Source organism: Cnephaeus nilssonii, assembly GCF_951640355.1.
Source record: "Cnephaeus nilssonii genome assembly, chromosome: 11".
NCBI lineage: Eukaryota > Metazoa > Chordata > Mammalia > Chiroptera > Vespertilionidae > Cnephaeus > Cnephaeus nilssonii.
The window spans coordinates 65,577,458-65,599,819 of record NC_137082.1 but is presented as its reverse complement, the minus strand read 5'-3'; the positions used below and the strand labels follow the sequence as shown (position 1 = coordinate 65,599,819).

Below are 22,362 nucleotides of genomic sequence, written 5' to 3'. Positions count from 1 at the left end.
TCCTATTTCACTTCAGAACCAAACTTTTCAAGAGTTTTTACATATAAAATTTCTACTTTCTAACTTCCCCTTTATTCTACTCACACTGCATTGAAACTGCTCATCAGTCACCACCAACCTCCACAGTACCACAAATACCATGTTTCACACCTTGAGATGCACATTTAAAATAATTTTCCAACATCTCTACAATGGGATGTCTTATGGTTGATGACATCTAATCATTCTAAATGTTAGCATTTTTGCCTTAGTTGCACATAAAATAATGGTGATTCTTATACTAGGTGGCATCTTATATTCAGTGAAACATAGTACAATGGACAGGTTTGTTATTTTCTGATCTTTCAGCTACATTGGCCCAAACTGACCTCAATCTCCTTGGATTCTTTTCTTCTGGCTTCCATAAACACCTTCTCCCCTAGTTTTCCTCCCACCTTCTGCCCATTCCTAAGTGTCCTTTGCTGGTTCAAATGGTGGACACTCGTTTCCTTCAGCAATCATCTCTCTCTGTGACAGGTGCCAGTGGGTTATAGCTCATGCCCAAACTTCTCAGCAATCCAAACTCAAATCTGTCTTTAAAGTTCACATTTCTACTTGAATATCTGAAAGGCATTTCTAGCCAACATGTCTAAAATGAAACTCCTGGTTATCCCTACTAAACCTCAATCTGTTTCTCAAGCTAGAAACTGATCATCCATGGTTTCTTCTTTTCTCCCACTTCTCATTCATCACCAACTCGTCTAATTTACCTGCAGAATACATCTAAAGTATGTCCAGTTTCCCCAACTCGAGTCCAGACCACTGCCATCTCTAGACTACACACAGACTCTTCCTCTTTTTTCTCTTCAGTACAAGTTACAGTAACCAGATGGGATCATCTATTAAATACGTTGGACCATGTTCCTTTCCTGCTTACAACCTTCAAGAGCTGTCTACTACAGTCAGATGTGAGGCCTTGTTAGGCCTGTGTGATATTATCATAGAATCAGAAATGTGTATTTGGTTTTTGTCTCAGCTCCTTGTCAGAACTCCTAACACCCTTGTAATTTCCTAAGTGATAGAAACATCGTTTGCTGTAACATTTGGGTTTTATCATGGTTCCTGAACCAACTGTGGAGTAGTAATGGTGATGTGTTTTGTTATTCATAACCCCTTTTAACCACACCTGAGTTTACCTTAAGGAGGTGACTTTAGGAAAGCCCCTAAGGATTGGGCCTGGTTGCCAGGGGAACCAACCTGGTGATTGGAGGGTTGGAGCTTTTAGCCTCAGCCCCTGACCTCTGGGGGGGGAGAGAGGGTTTGGAGGTTGAGCTCATCACTAACGGCCAATGATTTAATTATCACATCTACCTAATGAAGACTCATAAACAGCCCTAACTAAAGGGCTTTGGAGAGCTTCTGGGTGGGTGGACAAGAACACATCCATGTTCAGGGAGGGTAGCGCATCTCACACTCTCTAGGTGAGGCAGGATAATAAGAAGTTAGGAACATTCGTTGGCAAGTGGAATGGGGAAACAGCTGATTCAAACTGGCCCCAGTCAGCACCCTGACTCGCCTTCTCCTTCTCCCTTGCATGACCACTCCCTTAAGCATTAAGCTCTCAGGACAATGAGGTTCTGGTCCATATCAAATAATCAGGAACAAAGCCTTGGGTCTGTGCTGGCCAGGTGGCTCAGTGGGTTGGAGCATTTTCCCATGCACCCAGAGGTTTCAGGTTTAATTCCTGGTCAGGGCACATACCTAGGTTGCAGGTTTGATCCTTGGTCAGGAGGCAACTGGTTGATGTTACTCTATCATATTGATGTTTCTTTCTCTCTCTAAAAATCAATAAAAACATATCCTTGGGTGAGGATTACAAAAAAAAAGCCTCTGGTCTGTTGACCAGAGACAGTTTTGGTCAAACTAGAGACAACATCTAGGCTCAGTTGTGTTTCAGCCCAGGCTATTATATGAAGACAGAACTGAGACCAACAGATAAAAGTATTTAGATTTTATTAAAAATTTAAACCACAGAAACAGAAATTAAATGTACAAACAACGAGAAAACGGGGAAATGATTAGGTAGTAGAAAATTATTAACACAGCAAGGGTAAGCCGTATGAGCAGTGGTCCTCATTAGCATATCAACCCCTCTGACCCTTTCTCCTGCAGGAAACCAAGCTGTGTCATCACAGAGGGTCGAGGAGTTGGGGCATTTTCCTACCCACACGATTTCTCCACTCATAGAAGCCTATCCACTCACAGAAGCCTAGGTGTGCAGGACGAAGTTCAGAAGAACACTACCTATACCTTGAACTTGCTCTTTAGCCAAAGTGGCCAAAGCAGCCAGGATACAGAACTCAAGCCAAGAAGGCAATAGTTCTCCTAAAACCCTTATATGCTTAGTCACCTAAAAGGCTGTATCTTAAACACACTAGACTCGATCCAGAATGAAGTGGAGGCAGACCTCCCATAAATGGTGGGTTACTGGGCAGTTGAAAAGAAATACTGGCAAAGCATGCCCACCCAACATGGTGAGAGAAGCAGAAAAGGAGCCTAAGAAATAAACAGCAACATTCCCAGCCACAATCCAAGCCCAGCGGCCTGGGGAAGCCAGACAGTTAAGCTGCCAGACCTGGCCCCACCACACTCTGTGTTCCACCGCAGTTGGGTTTTGTATCCTTAAAGCATGGGGTGCAGTGAGCATGGAAAGACTTCCCAGCCAGAATGAGGAAGCTGCTGTGGAGGCTCAGAACTGCTGGAGGATTATCTTCTGCTTCACGTCATGGCTGAATTTGTTCATCCGAAAGAGCTCACTGTCATAAAAGGCAGAGAGGTTGTGGATGTTGATCTGACGGGCCTAAAAGGAGAAAAAGTCAAGTGAGGCGTGGGAATGGATTCCAGAATGCCCACGTCCACGTAGCCTTGGGTTCAGTTCACTTTCTAAGGTCTGTTCATCGCAGGCTGGGCAGGGCTCCCATCTCCATTATAGGGAAAGTCAACCAGGGCAGAGGCTGGCTGTGTCAGGGTCTGGAGCTAGACACAGGCTTGCCATCTTAGCTCTGTCAACTGCCTGTGGGCTCAGGAGAGCTACTCAGTACCCTGTGATGTCTCCTCTGCAGGATGAGATAACAGTTAACAGGACTTACCTCTTTTGGCTGCTGTCAAGGTTATAAACGTATGGAACAGTACTCAGCACATTACAAACACCCAATAAATGGCTTTCATCCGAGGCCCACCCATTCACTGACAGAGCAAGGACCTTCTGTCCCCAAAGATGACTGACAGCTTCCCAGCTAGCCAACCCTGCCCTCCCCTCCCATCTGTGCCCATACCTTGTCCACCAAGTCCTTCTCAGGCACTTCAATAGTGTCCTGCTGGGCCCCAAAGCGGTTGCGTTGATAAGTCACCTGCTCTGCCACTAACTGCTTGAGTATGAAGAGCAACAGCTCATTGTTATCACGCCGGAATGAAAGGTAGCGGGCAAAGGTCTGCATGAGACAAGAGCAAAAAAAATCACCATCTCCCCGCTACCAGGAAACTCAGAACTAAAGGATGTGGTCATCCCACTCCCACCATGCTCCTTCACCACCAGCAAGAGCAGCCAGGGACTTCTGCTGCCAGGCAGCACAGCAAAGCCAGTGCCAGGCCAGGGTCTCGAGATGCCCATGTAGCCTCCCTCCTGTGCTAAGCTGACCCTTAGCTCCTAAGGAACCCCACCTCAGTGCACACCCACCTTCCGCATGCTGCGCATGACACTGAACTTCTGCGTGTCGATGAAGCTCTCCAGCATCACACGGATGGCCATGTTGACGTCATCCTCGATCACATAGTCCCGCAGGTGGATGCGTGCGTGGGCCTCTGCCATGCGGATCATGGACTCGATGTGCCGCACTGTGATGGGGATGCTGCCTGTCGCCTGGAGAGGAGGACAGCATCAGATCTTCTCAAGCAGAAGAGGCCAGGGGAACAACAGTGGCAATGCTAAAAGCCCAAACCCAGAGAGCACATCTAATCACCCTAGGGCAGAAGTGCTCAACAGAGCCAGCAGGTGAGCTCACTTTCTATTCCTTCTCGAAGTGTGGTAGTGCCCAGTGGATGCCTATGCTATGGCCTGCCTCTATCACACCTGCATATTCTGCCCCCCACCGTTCACTTATATGCATCCCAGCTGTCCTTGCTACTGTCATGTACAACATAGAGAAAATAAGCTGTTGTTTCTATGAAAACTAAGTTGAATGCTCTGAGACGACTTGATGAAAAGGTTAAAAAAAAAGAAAAGAAAAAAAGTTGTGGTCTTGATTAGGTGTGTGAGAAGGACCAGCCTACAAGAATTCTGTATTCCAAATGCTTGCATGCTGCCTTTAAATCCTCATCCTACTATAAGAGAACCAAAACCAGTTCAGAGCACCTGATGATTTGGGTAAGATTTATACAAAGTCAACATGGAACTTAATCAGTGGCCATCAAAAGACCTTGGTCCTATACCCACAGAGACAAATGCACGCACACATTAAATGCCATCTAAAACAAAACACTTCAGGTATAAGGTATGTACGTTTCCTTTATAAGGCCTCCTGCTTTAGCACTTTTTGGATTAACCGACTACAAGGATGAGAAAGCTGCTGCCTATTTCCTGCCCCACCCGACCCCAGCCTGCCCTCTGGCTCCCAGGGCCCGCACCATGGACTCTTTCCTCAGGTCGCTGTACATCTTGGCCACCTTATCCTGGTCCATCTGATTGAGCTTCGGGTGGACCTTCTCCTTGGCATAGATGATGTACTTCTTCAGGACATCCTGCGGCAGAGGCTCCACGCCGAATGTGTTGGGCATGGTGGGTTCTGGGGTGCTGCCCAGCCTCTCCTCCTCCTTGTTACTAGGGTGGTGTCTGACGTGGCTGCCGACCACGAAACGGGCCAGCATCTCATCCTAAGACAAGATGGAAGAGGGCAGGTCGCAGGGAGTCTCGTAGCCTGGCTGGGAGAAGTCAGCTAGCTAGAAGTGCAGGCTGATATGCTTCAGAAGAATGTTCTCTCAACACTTATATCCCAAGCCTACTTATGTGCTAGGCAGCTCCAGGTACCCGGGTCCATTGGTAAATGTGACCGAGCTCTCATGGAGCTAACCTCCCAGGGAGGGTAGAAAAGACACAGTTTTTAAATTAATTACAGAAAGTAACATGTGCTAAGAAGAGAAGGCAATGAGTGAGGGCCTGAGGAGACTTCTCCAGGTGAGGTTGCTAGAATACCTCTGTCATCTGACAGTCCCAGAGAAGAGCATTCCAGGAAGGAAAAAGAGCAAGTTGGAAGCTCTGGCATCTTTAAGGTGTGGATGAAGTGAGGAAAGGAAGGAGAAGAGTTAAGTGCAGAGATCTCTTAGGCTGGCAGCCACAGCAGGGATGGTGGATTCTCTGATAGTTACAGGGTAAGCTGCTAGCAGGTTCTTAAGAAGGAAAGGCATGGCCTGACTTATGCTTTCAAAAGACAGGCTGGCTTCTAACTGGAGGCCTAAATTGGGCATGAGTGGAAGCCAGGAGATTAGCCACCGGACACCACAGTACTTCAATCAGAGCAAGAAAAGCAGCCAGTGAACTCAGGCAGTGGGTACAATAGAACTTGGTGGCAGACTGTGGACTGTGTTGGGTGGACAGCTGGGAGGGGAACCAGTGAAGGAAATAGAAATCAAGGTTGACTTCTGGACATGAGAACAAGAGTGGAAAACACACCAAGGTCCATGTGGTGCCCCCTTTCCTCATGCCTGGCATGCCCATAGGCCCCAAACCTCATGGAGGTTCCCAGAACTTCCTGTATGGAACCTGGGACAGGTGGCTGTGTACCTGGACTGGGTCCACTGTGTCCCTCACCACACACAGGATGTCGAAGCGGGAAATGATAGGCTCCGTGAGGTCCACGTTTTCTGAGAAGGTCAGTGAGGGGTCATAGCGGCCCCCTGAAACACAAAGGAAGCTATCAGGGTTCATGCTCCCGCATTCTCTCTTCTTGAGCGACAGAAAGTTCTCTCCAACCCCAAGTTGCTTCAGTGACAGAGGGGAAGGGCACTTTGGCAGAGGAACTAGAAGGTGGAGATTCAGCGCCTGCTGTCTGAGGTGGTCTGGACAAGAGACAGAAGAGGCTTTCCCCGAGCAACAGCCTGAAATAGCCCCGAGACAGAAAGCATACCCGTCTCCTGGCAGGAACAGCCAACCAGACAGGCGAGGGTGCCCGGGCTCTCTAAGCACTTGCTGGCTGGGTTTAGCAACCGCTCCACCCACACTTAGACAATGACCTAGATTCTTCTCTCAGGTGTTCTAAGAATGGCCATGGGTGGTTCTGAGAACATGGCTCAACAAAAACGCAGGCACATCACTTCCCGCTCTGGCAGGCCATGCAAGAAAAAATCGCCTTTTGTTGCCTAATTCCTAACTCAGATCTGGGACTGAAGGAGGAGTGCTGTGGGTTCCTGATTCCCCAAGGCAGGGTCTCTCTGGGTCTTGTCCCCTTTGGCAGGCCCGAGCCCTGCCAGCTAGTGTGCCTGGTGTACCTATGGGGTTGGCAGCGGCAATGACGGTGCAGCGAGCCTGTAGTGAGGTAACGATGCCAGCCTTCGAGATGGAGATACTCTGCTGTTCCATGGCTTCATGAATGCTGGTTCTGTCCTGGTCATTCATCTGCAAGAGTCAAATGCACGATTCTCCATGATATGCCTCATTAACACTCATCCTCCACTGTGGGCTAAGCCAACACACCCTGAATCCATCACCCACAAGGTCCAGAACCCACCTTGTCAAATTCATCGATGAGACATACTCCTCGGTCAGCAAGAACCAGGGCTCCAGCTTCTAAGGTCCACTCCCTGCTGACGGGGTGCCGCTGGACATATGCTGTGAGGCCAACAGCTGAAGCCCCCTGGCCGGTGGTGAAGATGGCACGGCTAGACACTTTCTCAACATATTTGAGGAACTGAGACTTGGCTGTGCCAGGATCTCCGCACAAGAGCACATTGATGTCACCTCGCACCTTGTGCTTGCCCCCTGCAGGCAAGGATGGGAGGAGAGGGAGTGGAGATGAAAGGAAGGTAAGGGGTATAGGGCTTAGCTCCAGTTTCTTAGCCTATTATGAATGGCAAAGGAATATTCTCTCCAGAAAGGGATGCAATACTCTAGGATCAGCAATCCCACTACTGAGCAATGAACCCAGAAAAATGGGTACATAGGAGGTGTATATAAATACGTTCTTTGTAAATGTAAAAAATTGGAAGCAACTTAAATTTTCTCCAACTAGAAAGATAACCAAATACATTGTGCTATATGGACCATTATTTAATTTAAATTACATACAGTAATTTAAAATGAACTTGCTCAGTATGCACTAATACCAAAAGATAACAAAGATGTGTTTCTTGAGTGAGAAAAAGTAAGATGGATACTTTATGCATATTCACTTATACACACATACAGGAACTGTAAAGAGAAACATGCATTTGTGTGTTAAACCTATGAATAGCCACACAAAGGTCTGGGAGTGCACAAACCACAAAGACCAGAAGAGTGACCTACAGGGAGGGAACTAGGATTAAAAAGGGTGGTTGCCCTGACTGGTTTGGCTCAGTGGACAGAGTGTCAGCCTGTGGACTGAAAGGTCCCAGGTTCGATTCTGGTCAAGGGCATGTACCTTGATTGCAGGCACATCCCCAGTAGGGGGTGTGCAGGAGGCAGCTGATTCTGGTCAAGGGCACGTACCTTGGTGCGGGCACATCCCCAGTAGGGGGTGTGCAGGAGGCAGCTGATTCTGGTCAAGGGCATGTACCTTGGTTGCAGGCACATCCCCAGTAGGGGGTTTGCAAGAGGCAGCTGATAGATGTTTCTCTCTCATCGATGTTTCTGACTCTCTATCCCTCTCCCTTCCTCTCTGTGAAAAATCAATAAAAAATATATTTAAAAAAAAAAGGGTGGTCGACAGTGACTTTGGCTTTTCTCTAACTTCTAATTATTTAAGAAGAGGATGTAATATAAGTAAAAATTCATGTATTTTTAAGTTGAAACAACTTTTTAAAAGATAAAGTTTAAAACAGGAGTGAAGCAAAGATGAATTTGCTCATCACAAAAGGAAGGCAATGGTAGAGCTAGGGACACAGTGATGCCCAAGATGCCATGCCTTGGGCTATGTTTTCCCTGTGATGACTGAGCCACACATGGTCTGGCCACCTCTTAGCAAGCTTTAAATAGAGTCCTGCCTTGTCTGGTATCTAGAATCTGGCTCCTACTAAATTCCCCGCAGAGGCTGCTCACCTGGGTTTTTGGGCTCCCCTCCAAACAGAGCCAGCGCCAGGCCTCTCTTGATGTCTTCGTGCCCGTAGATGGAGGGAGCAATACTGGCAAAGATCTGAAGAAGGAAGGGAGAGCGCCATGGGAATAGGACCTCTGCTCTCGAGTCTGGGCAGGTAACCACCCTGTTCCATCTTAGGGGATGGAGAAGCCCAGCCCGAAAGCACCCACACTACATCTGCTTCGATTCCACCAGGTCTGGCCTTAAGCCCGACCTTACGACTATGGGCCTTGCCACTGGTGGGCTCTTTCTGAGAATCACAGAATTTAATGCATAAAAGAACTTTGGTCAGACCCCTTTATGTTGTTCTAACTTAGAAAAGACTACCCCAAGGTTGCAGATTAAGAGCAGAAAGGAGATAAAACCCAGGTTCTGACAGTAGGAAGACACCTCACATGAGCTCTGTGGTCAGCCTGTGATGGAGAAATATAATACAAAGCCAGATATGGCATGAAAACAGCATAAGTGTCCTTCAATGGATGAATGAACGAAGAATATGTGGTACATATATATAACGGAATGAATACAAGTCAGCCATAAGAAAGGATGAAATACTGCCATTTGAGACAACATGGGTGGATATTAAGAATATCATGCTAAGCAAAATAAGTCAGACAGAAAAAGTGAAGAACCATAAGATTTCACTCATATGTTGGATATAAAACAGAAAGCAACAAATGAACAAACAAAACAATCAAAGAAAACTCAATGACACAGACAACAGTATGATGGTTACCAGTGGGAAGGGGGTAAGGGGAGGTTGAAAAGGGTAAAGGTGGTCAAATATATGGTGATGGAAGGAGACTAAACTTTGGGTGATAAGCACACAATGCAACATACAGATGATATACTGAAATATATAAATACAGAGCATCAGGGAGACGCAGCTACCAGGAATTCAGGTCATTTCAACCAGTGAGTCACTGAAACGTTTTCCATTTGTGTGTGTGTGTGTGTGTGTGTGTGTGTGAGAGAGAGAGAGAGAGAGAGAGAGAGAGAGAGAGAGAGAGAGAGAGAGAGAGAGAATGAGAGAATGCAAAATCTGCTGAATGTTAAGATGAAACTAGAGACACATCTTGCTGATGGGAGTCAGCTTCCACCTATGATATGGTTGTGCCTTCACTATTCTCAACCTTTCCACCTTCTGCAAAGCACTGTATCCTCACAGGTCAGACTGAGCGGTGTGGGAAGCACCAGGCCCGGGATGAGGCTCTGTCGGGATATCAGCACTATAAGTGCTGAGGGAGACCCACCCCCACAGGGCTGGATCCAGCTGTCATGTCTCAGCCACCAGCCAAGTGGAAGAGTTACTCCCTCTGGCCTCCCTGAAAGCACCGAGATGAGGAAAACCCATTTCTGGGAACTGGGGCTGGGGGTCAGCAATCTATTCCGTGTATGGCCTCTCTCCACCAGAGCCAGGACAGTGTGACCGCAGGACCTTCTGAAAACAGGATCTGCTGGTACCAGAAATGCCTCCTGCCACTATTTCACTAGTTAGGAGTAGAGGTCAGTTTCTACAACACTGCACCTTTTTTTGTTCTTTCTTTGACCCTAAAATTCACTGCAATACCCAGTCCAAGCAGCGGCTGTTAGCACTGTTAACATCAGTGGCTCACAGTGGTCCAGGCCCAGTGCATCTAGAGGCAGATGTCTCCAAATACTGTTTCCCACTGAAAGGAAAGAGTATTTCCCACAGGGCTGTTTGGAGAAATAGCTGATTCCACATCTGGAGCAGGAGCCTGCAATAATCATAGCACCGAAACCTCAACGACATTAAAACCTACAACTTTACAATCATGGAAATGCCATCATCAACCAAATAACTGATAGGAATTGCTAGTTATTTTTAAGTGTGATGATGGTATTGTGATTTGGTTTTAGTAGAGTCTTTTAGAGACACATGCTAATATAGTTACAGATAAAATGCTGGCATTTCCTTGGAAATACTTGAGAGGGAGTGAGTGCAAGTACACAGGAAACAAGCTTGGCCAGGCTGGGACAACTGGTGAAGCTGAGTGAGGAATGTATAAGGGTTCACTATACCATTCCATATACACATCTGAAAATTTCTGTAATAAAGTTTTAAAATATAGATCAGGACCTGCGCTAGGGTACCCCACAGAACTTACAATTACCAAATACACCTGCATCCTCTGAACCTCTGGTTACTGCATGGAGGGAGCAGAGTGCAGTCATTGGGAGTCTCTGAAGCCAGACTGCCTGGGTAGAAATCCTGGCTCTGCCATTTGTTAGCTATGTGATGTGGGTGACTTATTTAACCCTTTGCCTTAGTTTATTCATCAATAAAATGCACACAGATACATCTCGATTACAGGATTGTTGTTACTATCTGGAAATTACCTATCTGGAAATTACCTAAACAGTGCCAAGCAGACGCTCAGTACTGAATACATATAACAATTTGTTTATTAAACCCTCATCTGCATTGGGGATATTGGAAGATAATCTGCCCCAGATTTCCTATCCTCCTACACACCGTGTGCCGTCAGTCCTGAACTCTTTACCCAGATCGCTACTGAGAGCTGTTTCTGTAGCAGGCAGCCTTGCAGCATGAACTCATGTCTCCCTCCAGGACCATGAGGAGCAGCCTGCATCCTGCTTGCTGTGTATGGCAGGTTCCCAAGCTGATACCCCCTGCCTCCCTGTGGGGCAGTAGGGGAAGGGGCAACTGTGTTATTGCCGACACTGCCCACTGTGCCCTGTGGCTGACTCGGTTACTCTTGGAAAGTAACAGGCCAACTTAAGCTGATAAGAAGGGTAAATTCAAACCCAGACCTGACAGGAAATATCACAGTGCTTCCCATGAATTATTTCACTTAACCTCAAGCTCATGCTCTTAATTCTCTGTGTGCACTGCCCGTCACCCCTCAGGATACCCACCTGCATGGCTGCTGTGAATAGGAGACAATGAAAGGGACCGACTGAGGTGCCATGCTCAAGGCTATGTTTACCTTCCTACAGGTCCTTTATGTTTTCCACACACCATGCTGGCACCTCCGTCCAGTTTTTGTACAGTTCAACTTTTTTAACAACCTGTATTAGTAACAGCTAGCTGCTGAGTAGTCCACAGCTGGCACATCATCTGTTTAATCTTTGTAACAACTCTGCAAATAGGTACTACCATCATCTCATTCTTAGATGGGGCAGTTCATTTGATACTAAGGATTATGCCAAAATTCAAATCCTGATAAAATATGAGCCCAATGAGGGCAAGGACCATGTCTGACTTCCCACCAAGATTCCAGAACGTGACCCAGAAGGTATTCCAGGACTGAGTATGTTGGCAGAACTGAAGTTTCTGTCCTTCTGAAGCTGATGAATATCTGCGACCCCTGCGGATGCCCCAAATCTTGGTAGATTAAGAAAGGTGGTCCAGGCAGAGTTGAGCCATCAGATTTGGCCTTGCCCTCAGGGAGTTTACAGACTATAAAGAGAAGGATCCCATTCACTAAGTAAGTCACTAGGACCTGAACTGATTCACCTAAACTGAGGCTCTTTAGGAGCAGAAAAGCAGAGACCAGAGAGACAGCCAAACTGTTCGGCATTAAAAACTGAACAGAAATGGAGAGTGAAGCAGAGAGGAAAGAAGGGAAAAAATTAAGAGAATTCTGAGCCTGAGAACACTTACAACTTGGCAGCTGGTGACACCTAAGCAGGTACAATGGGAGAGGACTTGTATGAACAGAAATTTAACATTCTATTTGTTATCTTTGTGTCTACAATGGCAATCCCCTTCATCCCAACCTTCAGTGAAAATGTCTACATAAAGGAACCAAAACCATATTGCGGTAGCGCTCTTCCTGGAAAAGACTGTGGGCAGGCGCCTGACACCAGGGGACACCTACCCGAGACAAGTTATTGCTATTGCTCTGCTTCCGTTTCAATTTCATATGGGCTCTACATGATCTGATAAATCCTTACAACCCTGTCCTAACTGGGTGGGGACATAGGCTCAGGCCAATCTCACCAACATTTATGCTCTCCCCCTGGAGTGTGGGGACCACCCCCATCAAGGCAAGTTTACTGAGCTGCCACTGGAAGTAAAATAAGGGAACTCCAGTTTCCAATACCTGGAAATAAAGAAAGACTAAGGTTTCAGGGCAGCCTGGAGTAGTACAGTAGCCAAGGCTAGGGCAGCGAGCCCTGTGTACCCACAACACCCCCACTGAGCCCCTGGGTTCCTTGCAGAGCACAGTAGCCCTGCAAGACTTCAACTTGCCTTCTCCCCAATCTGCTGGTCCTTGGAGAGGCTGATGATCATCTTCACATCTTCGTCGGTCAGTTCCCCCACGGCAACCTTGTTGTCCTTCTTGGCTATGTGGTTGGCTAAGATGACCGTGGCAAAAACGGGGAAGCCATTGGCAGTGTTGAGAGAGCCGTCGTAGTTGTTGTGGTAGATGCCAGTCAGCTCCTGGGAAAAGGCAGACCATATGGTCAGAGGAACCAGCACCGGGGTCACAGTGGGAGCTGGGCCTACCTCCACACCTGGCTTCATCCAGTTGCTTCTCCTTTAAGTCCTCCATGCTACAGTCATCAAGATGAGAAACTCAACAAAACCAAAGCACAACTAGTCCTCAACCCAGTGTTCCAGATAACCAGTCCAGTACAAGGGTCACTCAAGAACTCAGCCCACTCCCCCCATCTGCCATCAACCCCTCCCTCAGCCCAACACAAATCTCCTTAGCAACTCATTTCCCTCCCAGCCCACTCCTAGCCACATACTATCTCGTCTCCTGGCTTGCAGCTGTCCACCAGATCGGCGAGGAGGATAGCATCCTTGGAGCGGGGCAGCCGGCCGGCTGCCACTTTGCCAGGACTCTCCTGAATGCGGATGCGCTGGTAGTTCTGATAGATGGTCTGCAAAAGACAAACAAACAGTCATGGGACCTGTCCCTGTGGGGCACACTTCACACTTCTTCAAGCACTGAATGATGGCACCTGACCTCGACCACGTAATACAGCAGTTTATAGAGATGCTGAGAAAAATGTCTGACTTCTAATCTTTTGAGTCACTTCCTGGCTGGGTGACCCTAGCCAATTTCTTCATTGGCAAAACAGGGTAATAGTACCTGCCTTAGAGGGCATGAGGAAGACTACATGTTTCACCAGGCGCCTGGAAAATACTCTAGAAATGCTAGCTATAATTATTAATCCTCTACTAGTTACTGTCTCAAGTTCCCTAGGAGTGGAACCTCAAGCTCTGCTCCTATGCAAGAGACTTTTGTGAATGTGGAATCCATAAAGGAGGAAAGTTAGACAGGGCAGGGAAGCCTGTAACAGGCATGGGCTCAGGTGAAGTCCAGTCTTGCAGATGTTTCTCACCAGGCAAGACATACTTGAACTTTTAAACAGGTCAGTTTCTGACTGTGGGCTGTCACAAGCACAACTTCCCAGGCATTTTCTGTCCAGGAGGCTATGGTGAGCAAGCCAACACTCAGGGCAACAAGGCACAAGGAGATCTGTGTATCTACTGCAGGTACCATGACTTCATAGATGAAGTTGTTCAAGTACAAAGGCATGTGTAACGTGCCTAGAGCTGTAAGGCCCAGAGGCTTTGAGCAGTGTCTCTTGAATACAGTGTCTAAGGTGGTTACAATCCAAGAGCCCCCAACCAAAGATGCAGGGAGGCAGGCACCAGAAACATTGAGAGGAAGTGTCAATGGGACTGCAGGCATTCCATGTAAGTGATGGGCTGGAAAGCAGCTGGGCAAAAGTGGGCCCAGTTTAGCCAGATCTTTCCATTTTTTCATAAGAAGCCATCAACTTTGATGCTTTAAACAAATTTTTAAATATTGGCTTGAATTTTTTAAAACATCTTGTGGGCAAAACTAAACAGGCTGGCCAGACAGATGAGCTTTGCCCTATGGCATGGCTAATACACAATACCTTCTTGCTTTCCTCTGCTGCCCATGCTGGTTTTCCAAATTGCCTAAAATGTCAGGCAGGCCCTTCATACCAGGGACCCGGGACAGGGACAGACAGCAGCCAGTGCTGCGTGCTTGCTCACCTCTTCCATGTTGACCTCAAAGGGGCCAGCTGACTGGCACTCAGGACAGGAGCCGGGCTTCACCTCCTGGTTCTGGGACTGAGCGAAAGGCCCCAGCACAAAGCTACACTTGTTGCAGTTGTATTTGACCATGCTGAGCTGGGGCAGGACACCTGTGCAGCTGGTGACCACCCCGCTGGTACGGATCAGCTGGTTCAGGTGCAGCTGCCTGTGGAGATGAGAGGGCACCTCAGAGGCCTGGAGCCCTGATGCTTGACCTGCACCCTCTGGAGAGGTGAGGCCAGCATGTGAGAGCATTCCAACATCAGATCCTGAAAATCTGAGGCCTGGCACCACCAGATCCATCATACCCCACCCATGCAAGCCAAACTCATGGCTGAGGCCTTTCCTTGGCTGCAGCCATCGCCCACACCACCACCCTGAAAAGCTCTCTTGAATGATGCCCGGAGCCATAGGGTGCCAAGGACCAGACCCTCGGCCCCTGCCCTGTCCTCAGCTCACCTCAGCGAGCGCAGTTCCTCCACCAGGGGCAGGTGTGAGATGCGCACGTGGATGTGGCTGGTGATGCGGTCGTACTTGGGGTACATGGCCAGCACAACCTCCAGAGCAGCCTCATCGAAGATCTGTAGCAGCTCCGCTGGCGCCTCTGGCAGGAAGTATGCCAGGACATGCTCCCTGGCTGCCAGGTCCTCATAGTTCACCACCAGGCTCTCACGGTTCTCTAGAGAGGGGAATAAAACTGAGTATCAAGCCAGAGGAGGCGATTTCTGTCTCACCGTGAGAGGAGAGAAAGCCCAGCTCTCACTGCTAAGTCCACCTTGCTTTAACTATGTGACTTAGATTCCCTGACACATCCTGAGTCTCCACTTCCCAACCTGTAAAATGAGGAAGTCGCTGGGAGAATTAAGTAAAATAGTACATACAGAATGGCTGATACAGCAGGGCTGCTACTTGAAATGCCTATAAGGACCAGGAAGGAAACCAAAAAATAAACTGTGTCAAATGTAAGGCTCAGGAAATGGAGGGGACAGCAGGAAACAAAGAATTGCATGCCTCCCTTAAAAATAATCCCTGTCCCATAGAAATATGCCACTACTTTCTAATCAAAGTAGTAATCTTTGATTACTTAAAGATTTTTTACATAAAACCTGCCAAAAATTTTTTTTTATTCTCACCTGAGGATATGTTCATTGATTTGAGAGAGGCGTGGGGGAGAGATATAGAGAGAAACACTGATGTGAGAGAGAAACATCAATCGGTTGCCTCCCGTATGGGCCCCAACAAGGGATCAAACCTGCAAACTAGGTATGTGCCCTGACCAGGAATTGAACCAGCAACCTTTTTGGTGTCCTGGACAACACTCCAACCGAGCCACCTGGCAGTGAGGCAAACCTGCCAAATTTTAAACATGTTGAAATACACTTCTGTGGTACAGATGGGCTCCCTGGACAGTCGGCTGGACTGTCCTAGTGCAGGCTCACAATACTTTTCGTATTTGTCTGAAAGATGGACATCGTGGGCACCAGGTCCTAGCTCCTGACCAGCAACAGGAAAGTTATTTAATGTCCCCTACACTCCATGTCTCCATTTAATGTGCTGTTACTGGGCCAAAGTGGTAATTTTCTGCAGGAGAGTTTTGCAAGGTGGACCATGGTGAGCAGAGGCCCGGAGTACAGAAGCCAAACCTTTGCACATGTCACTGATGCGCTCCTTGAAGACATTGTGGCCATGGCTGTCCACATGGGTGCGCAGGAAATTCTTGAAGCGGTGGTGGATCTCCAGTCGGGGGCCGGCCATGCTCACCCACTCGCGCACAGAGTGGCCCTTAAGGTCCTCTAGGTTCTCGATGCTCTCGATCATCTCGTCCTCCTCACCGTCTTCTGTGGCCCGCTCCACAAGGCGGCGTTTCCGGGTGGGGCGATCCTCATCCTCTTCATCGCTGTCTGGGGACAAAAGGGACATCCTGGAGTGAAGTCTTCCCTAGCACTCCTTCCCAGCTCCCAGCGGCTCTGACAGCAGGACTAGTCCCCTTGGGGTTGTAGACATCTCAACCTACCATACAAGAGCCCACGGCGCATGCGGCCCAGGCCCCGGCCAGCCTCACGATCGCGCTGCCGCATAGCCCGCTCCGCCGCCTCCCTCTGACTGGCTGTCAGCTCCTCTACATCCTCATCGTCCAAGGCCAGTCCGTCAGCCTCGTAGGTGTCCAGCTCCGGGATGGCACGGTAGTCCCTGAGAGACCCCCAAAAGGACCCTGTTAGTATATATATAAAAAAAACAACCCCAGAAAACAAAAACACCAAAACACCACCCAGGAACTGGGTCTGGGCCTGAAGTTTCCAGGCCAGAAACACAGAGGGATCAAAAGGATCTCCAATGGATAAACCAAGTGTGGCCTATCCATGCAATGAAACACTCTTCAGTTTCCAAAAGGAAGGAAAGTCTGACGAATACTACAACATGGGTGAACCTTGAGAACATTATGCTTAGTGAAATAAGCCAGTCACAAAAATACAAACAATGTACGATTCAGCTTGGTATGAAAAATTTCTAGAGATGGTGGTGATGGTCACACAACAATGTGATTGTACTTAATGCCACCGAGCACACTTAAAAAGGCTTTCAGAGAGTCAACCCCAGCTCCCTGAGCAGGCAGGAATTTTCCCCTCAGACAATACGGCCTCAAACCCCTTCAAGTCCTGGGAAGGTCTTCTACTGACATCAGCCAAACCAACCTCTCTCATATGCCTGCCCAGTGGCTCAAGCCTCTCAGCTTCTCCAAGACCGACAAGGGCTCATTTTCCACACTGTCATCTATCAGCGATCTGAAGGGGAATGATGCCTTAACAAGGAACCTCTGAAGAGCAAAGCCCCGCTCTCCCTGCAATTCTGGGGAGTAGACATCACCGCTCCATCCAAATATGCGGAAACGGAGCATTAGGGAATAATACGACTTTTGCTAATAGCTGCTCAGCAGAGTTGTGTGTCAAAAAGCAATCCAACTACAAATGGCAAAGTTTGTTCCCCACGCCACACTGCCTTCCCAAGATAATCCTCTTGACTTTTCCCTTTTGTCAGTAAGTGGCAATTAGGGCAACTGCTACTATTTGGGGGTTTCTTCTTGTTTTTTACTCTGTCAAACTACATTTCAGACCAAGTAATCCCATACTGCTGATGCTAGAAACAGAAGCCAGAGACAGGTACATTTCTAGGCTCATCTGTTTCTGAATTCTTAAATTCTCAGGGAAAAGGTGTCTCACTCTTCAAGAATTTTAAGTCATAAAACATCCTTAGCAAAATTCCATAAAAAATTGATAAACTGGACTTGATTAAAGTTAAAATCTTTTGTGCTTCAAAATACACCATTAAAAAAAGGAAAAAGACAAGCTACAGATTGAGAAAATATTTGCAAATCATGTATTTGATAAAGGACTTATATCCAGTATAAAAAGTCTTTAAAATTCCTACAATTCAAAAAGGTAAAGAATGTGGATACTTCTCTAAAGAAGATATACAAACGTCCAACAATCATGTGAAAAGATGTTCCACATTAAGCATCAGAGAAATGTACATCAAAATCCAAATGAGACACCTCCTCACACAACATTAGGATAGCTATTATTAAAAACAAACAAACAACAAAAAAAACCCCAAAACAAAACAAAAAAAACACACAAACAAACACAAAACAGGTGTTGGCAAGAATGTGGAAAAAATAGGAACCCTCGTATACCATTTGTGGGAATGTGAAATGTTGCAGCTGCTTTGGAAAACAGCCTGGCAGGTCCCCAAAAGATTAACCATAGAGCCCTAGCCGGTTTGGCTCAGTGGGTAGGGTGTCAGCCTATGGACTGAAGGGTCTCGGGTTTGATTCCAGTCAAGGGCACACACCTCGGTTGCAGACTCCATCCCTGGCCCTGGTCAGGGCATAAGGGAGGCAACCAATCGATGTGTCTCTCTCACATCAATCCCCCTCCCTTTCACTCTCTCTGAAAATCAACGGAAAAAATATCCTCAGGAGAGGATTAACGAACTAAATAAATAACCACAGAATTATCCTATGACCCAGAATTCCATCCCTTGGTATTTGTCAAAGAGAACTGAAAACATATGTTCACATAAAAACTTCATAGCAGCATTATTCTTAAGTGCCAAAAAGTGCAAAGAACCGAAATGTCCATCAAATGATCATGGATAAAAAAATGTGGTCTGTCCATACAATGGAACATTATTCAGCCACATAAAGGAATGAAGTACTGACACACACTACAACACAGATGGACCTTGAAAACCACACTGTGAAAGAAGCCTGTCACAAAATCCAGTCATATATTATGATTTCATTTGTATGAAATGGCCAGAATTGGCAGCAAATCTAGGGACAGATTATTGGCTGCCTAGGGATGGGGATGGGAACCAGGATTAACTGCAAATAGGCACAAGGGGTCTTACTGGGATGAATGGCCCCAAAAAGGAAATGTTCTAAAACTGGACGGTGGTCATGGTTGCCAAACTCAGGAAATTGACGAAAAAGCACTGAATTGTATTCTTACAACAGGTAAATTTAACATACACAAACTGTAGCTCAGTAAACATGTTTATTAAAAAGCCATAAACACATAGTCTAATTGGGCCCAGCTAGCCCTCAGATGCCTCTCCTCTTCTTCTCTGAAAGGAAGGGGAGGTGGAAACAGGGTAGAGGATGAGGGAGGGGTGAACTGCCTGAGCAACTCCACGGCACACAAGGACTTGTCCAGGGCTGATTGGTCCCAGACCCCTCATTCCTTCCAGTCTGGCATGTACTACACACCCAGCCTGATGGTCTGGGATGACAGCGCTTAAAGCAAAGATCTGAATGGTTCACAGTGCCCTTGACAGTCTGTGGATGGCTCACAAAGCATTCCCTGTGGACTGTGGGATGGCCTGTACAGTCCTCTCACACACACCAATTCTGGAACTCCAAGTCTCAGGAGGAGACTGTTCACGAGGCTCCTGGTATTCACGTAATTCTACTACTGAGGCACCTACCAAGTCCCCGTTGTAAGGTAAGGCAGTAGAAATCTAACCCTGCTTTCTTGCAAAGCTTTCTCCACTGTGTTCGCATTAAGCCTCAATAACCTTTAATACATGTTTATATGTTTAAAATAAGTGTGAAAGTATGTAACACAGGGCTTGCTGCAGATTAGGCACAATAAATGTTTGCTGAATCGAATCTCAATCTTGATTAATCAGCACCCCCCCAACCCCTAGCCCGTTTCTCTGATGTTGCAGAAAAACACTCAGCTGCCTGCTTCCTGTCCTTCCCAGTTGGCAACCCTGATGTCCTCCAGGTTAGAGACCCCTTACATCTCCTGGGGCACACATCTCATGGAGCTGGGGCTTAGGTGCAATCTTAGACCTACACTGTGGCCCCAAGAAGTCGTTTTGTCTCCCCCAGACCCTGAACCAACATGCTCTCAAAAGTAAGATGCTCTGATTTGTCTGCTTTCCCAGCACCCAAAGCAAGGTCACTGACACACAATGGGCACTCTACAGAACTATTTGTTCAGTGCAGGGCCTTGAATGAAAGTACCTCTCCATGCCATCTCCAATAAGTTCCTCTCCATCCTCTTCTTCTTCCTCTAGGGGTGCCTCTGTGCCTAATAGCCCCTCAGACTCATCCTCAAAGGGAGGAAGGTCACGACCAGGGCTGGAGGTCAGGGCATCTGTGCGCCGGGAGCTTCGCCCAGGGCTGGAGGTGAGAGGATCATTGCTTTGCCGACGGCGGGCCGGGCTGGAGGCTATGGTGAAGGATTCAGATGATTCCTGCAAGGAAAGGCCAAAAAGATGAGGGCTGACTTAGCTTTCTGTGATAAGGAGGTCTCCTTACAGTTATCCTGTCCTCCACCACACCAAATCCCTTCCAGCCTCAAGACTGCACTTGCTGTTTCCTTTACACGGAATGCTCTGCTCTGAGCTGAACCAATGGCTTAACACACCAGAACCAGCTCAAATATTACTTCCTCCAACATCGGGTGGCTCACAATAGTTTTTCTCCATGACAAGTTACTGAGGATACCTCATTTGTCCCTTTTTATCATCTATTCCTCCCCATAAGCAAGCATTCCTACCCATTTGAGCACCCACATTGTGCCAGGCACTGCGATACAAGAGCAACCAAAATATTAGAGGTCTTGTCGTAACCGGTTTGGCTCAGTTGATAAAGCCTCGGCCTGTGGACTGAAGGGTCCCAGGTTCGATTCCGGTCAAGGGCACGTAATTTGGTTTTGGGCACATCACCAGTGGGGGGTGTGCAGGAGGCAGCTGATCAATGTTTCTCTCTCATCGATGTTTCTGACTCTCTATCCTTCTCCCTTCCTCTCTAAAAAAAAAAAAAAAATCAATAAAAAATGGGACAGCTATTGTGAAAAATATATATATATTAGAGGTCTTCCATGGCCACAGACAATAGGGTGGTGAAGACCTGGGCCTGGGGCGGGTGTTGGCTGGAGGGGGTCAATGGAAGATAAAAGGGGACATTTGTAATACTTTCAACAATAAAGATTAAAAACAAAACAAAACGCCAATAAGTCTTGATGCTCACAGACTAGGGGAAGGGTCAAACAATAAACAAGACAAAGAGACAAAAATATTACGATAAGAAGGGCACGAAGTTGCGGGACCTTGTCTGTCTTGCGTTACACCCTGCTGCCAGGCATAGAGGGGGGGGCCCAACATGCATGAGTGAACAAGTGGCAGTGGTCTGGCAGGCTGCGCTCCGCTCGGCGAGCCCAACGCTCCCATGCTGGAACGGGAGGGCCCGCTGGCTTTGCAGACTCCGAGAGAAATCAGCTCCAAACCCGAGCTCAGGGGCCCAACCTCAGCCGCAGGACCGACCCCCGGCGGCGAGGGGTGGGGGCCATGGGCAAAAGCCCAAGGAGGGCAAGGACTACAAGTGCGCAGCGCCGCCCCCCCCCCCGAATTGTCCCAGCAGCTGGCGCGCGCCCCCCACCGCCCGCGCCTCAGGGGGTACTGACTGATGAGCCGCGGGGACCACCCACAAACCCCGAACCCTTGTGCTCACCGCCATCTTAGCGCCACACTCCTCTCCGCTCCTCCAGCAAAACAGTTTTCCCGCGAAAAGTGGTTCACGTGACCCGCCACCCCGGGAGGCGTCTGAGGAAACATGACGTCATGACGTCGGCGTCCATTGGCGACTAGCGGGCGCGCAGGGGGAGTCCAAAGGGGGAGGCCACGCCCACGACGCCGGAGGCTCCGCCCCCGACGCCCGGACGGGCTGGGCCAGTGACGCTGGAAGCCCCGCCGGAGCTGTGCGTGGCCGTGCGTGGCCGGGCTCTCAGCACTGCCCTGACCAGCAGCTTGGGAGCTGAAGTTGCGGGTGCGGGCAATGGGGACTGGCCCCAGCTGCTGGCTGCGTGACCAAGCCGTTCTATAGATGAGGCAACTTAAGTTCAGAGCTTTGTTTTCTGAGGTCTTAACTGGGAAGGGGAGGGGGAGGGGGAGGGGGAGAGGGAGAGATAAAATCCCTCTCTTAGAGAATCCCAGATAAAATCCATCTCTTAGAGAATCCCAGCCCCCAAACTTGGAACAATCAAATCCATGCTAATCTTTCCATCCTAACCCAAATATATAGAAACAGGTGTTATTTTAATCACATTCATAAATATCATGATGACTTTAATGTCTGTGTTGATGATTATGATGATCATCCAACATATGGAGGACATGAAATCCCTGCTTCAGAAATAAGCTTAATACTTCCCTCAAAGTCTGGGTTTAAGGGCCTAATTGTGTACACTTACTTAGGGGCACCAGGTATTTCTTCTTGTGTGGGATCCCAAATACATGTCACCTTGCTAACTTGGAGGTGAGGCAGATGTGGTATTGTTATATTAGGACCTGATGCTGTCACAGAAAGTCTCTCCCTTCCTCTGCCATTAGCCCCAGTGGAGGCACTTTTGTCTATAAACTTTGACTAAAATGGACCAAATGGAATTTGGATTTTGGGCATGGTCTTTTTTATCTTTTCAC

At 47.8% G+C, this 22,362-nt stretch overlaps 1 protein-coding gene across 1 annotated transcript; it reads right to left on the bottom strand.

Moving 5' to 3' along the window:
- Positions 1-1,975: 1,975 nt before the first annotated feature.
- Positions 1,976-21,533, bottom strand: MCM2 (minichromosome maintenance complex component 2). Its single transcript, XM_079784971.1, has 16 exons — positions 21,395-21,533; positions 19,904-20,136; positions 16,388-16,563; positions 16,017-16,274; positions 14,833-15,052; positions 14,332-14,539; positions 13,047-13,181; positions 12,544-12,735; positions 8,267-8,360; positions 6,759-7,009; positions 6,520-6,646; positions 5,816-5,928; positions 4,663-4,908; positions 3,716-3,898; positions 3,315-3,470; positions 1,976-2,839 (listed from the first exon to the last, which is right to left on the bottom strand). Exons 1-16 carry the CDS (start codon positions 21,398-21,400, stop codon positions 2,729-2,731), a joined length of 2,709 nt encoding a protein of 902 aa, XP_079641097.1. The 5' UTR covers positions 21,401-21,533; the 3' UTR covers positions 1,976-2,728.
- Positions 21,534-22,362: the final 829 nt, after the last annotated feature.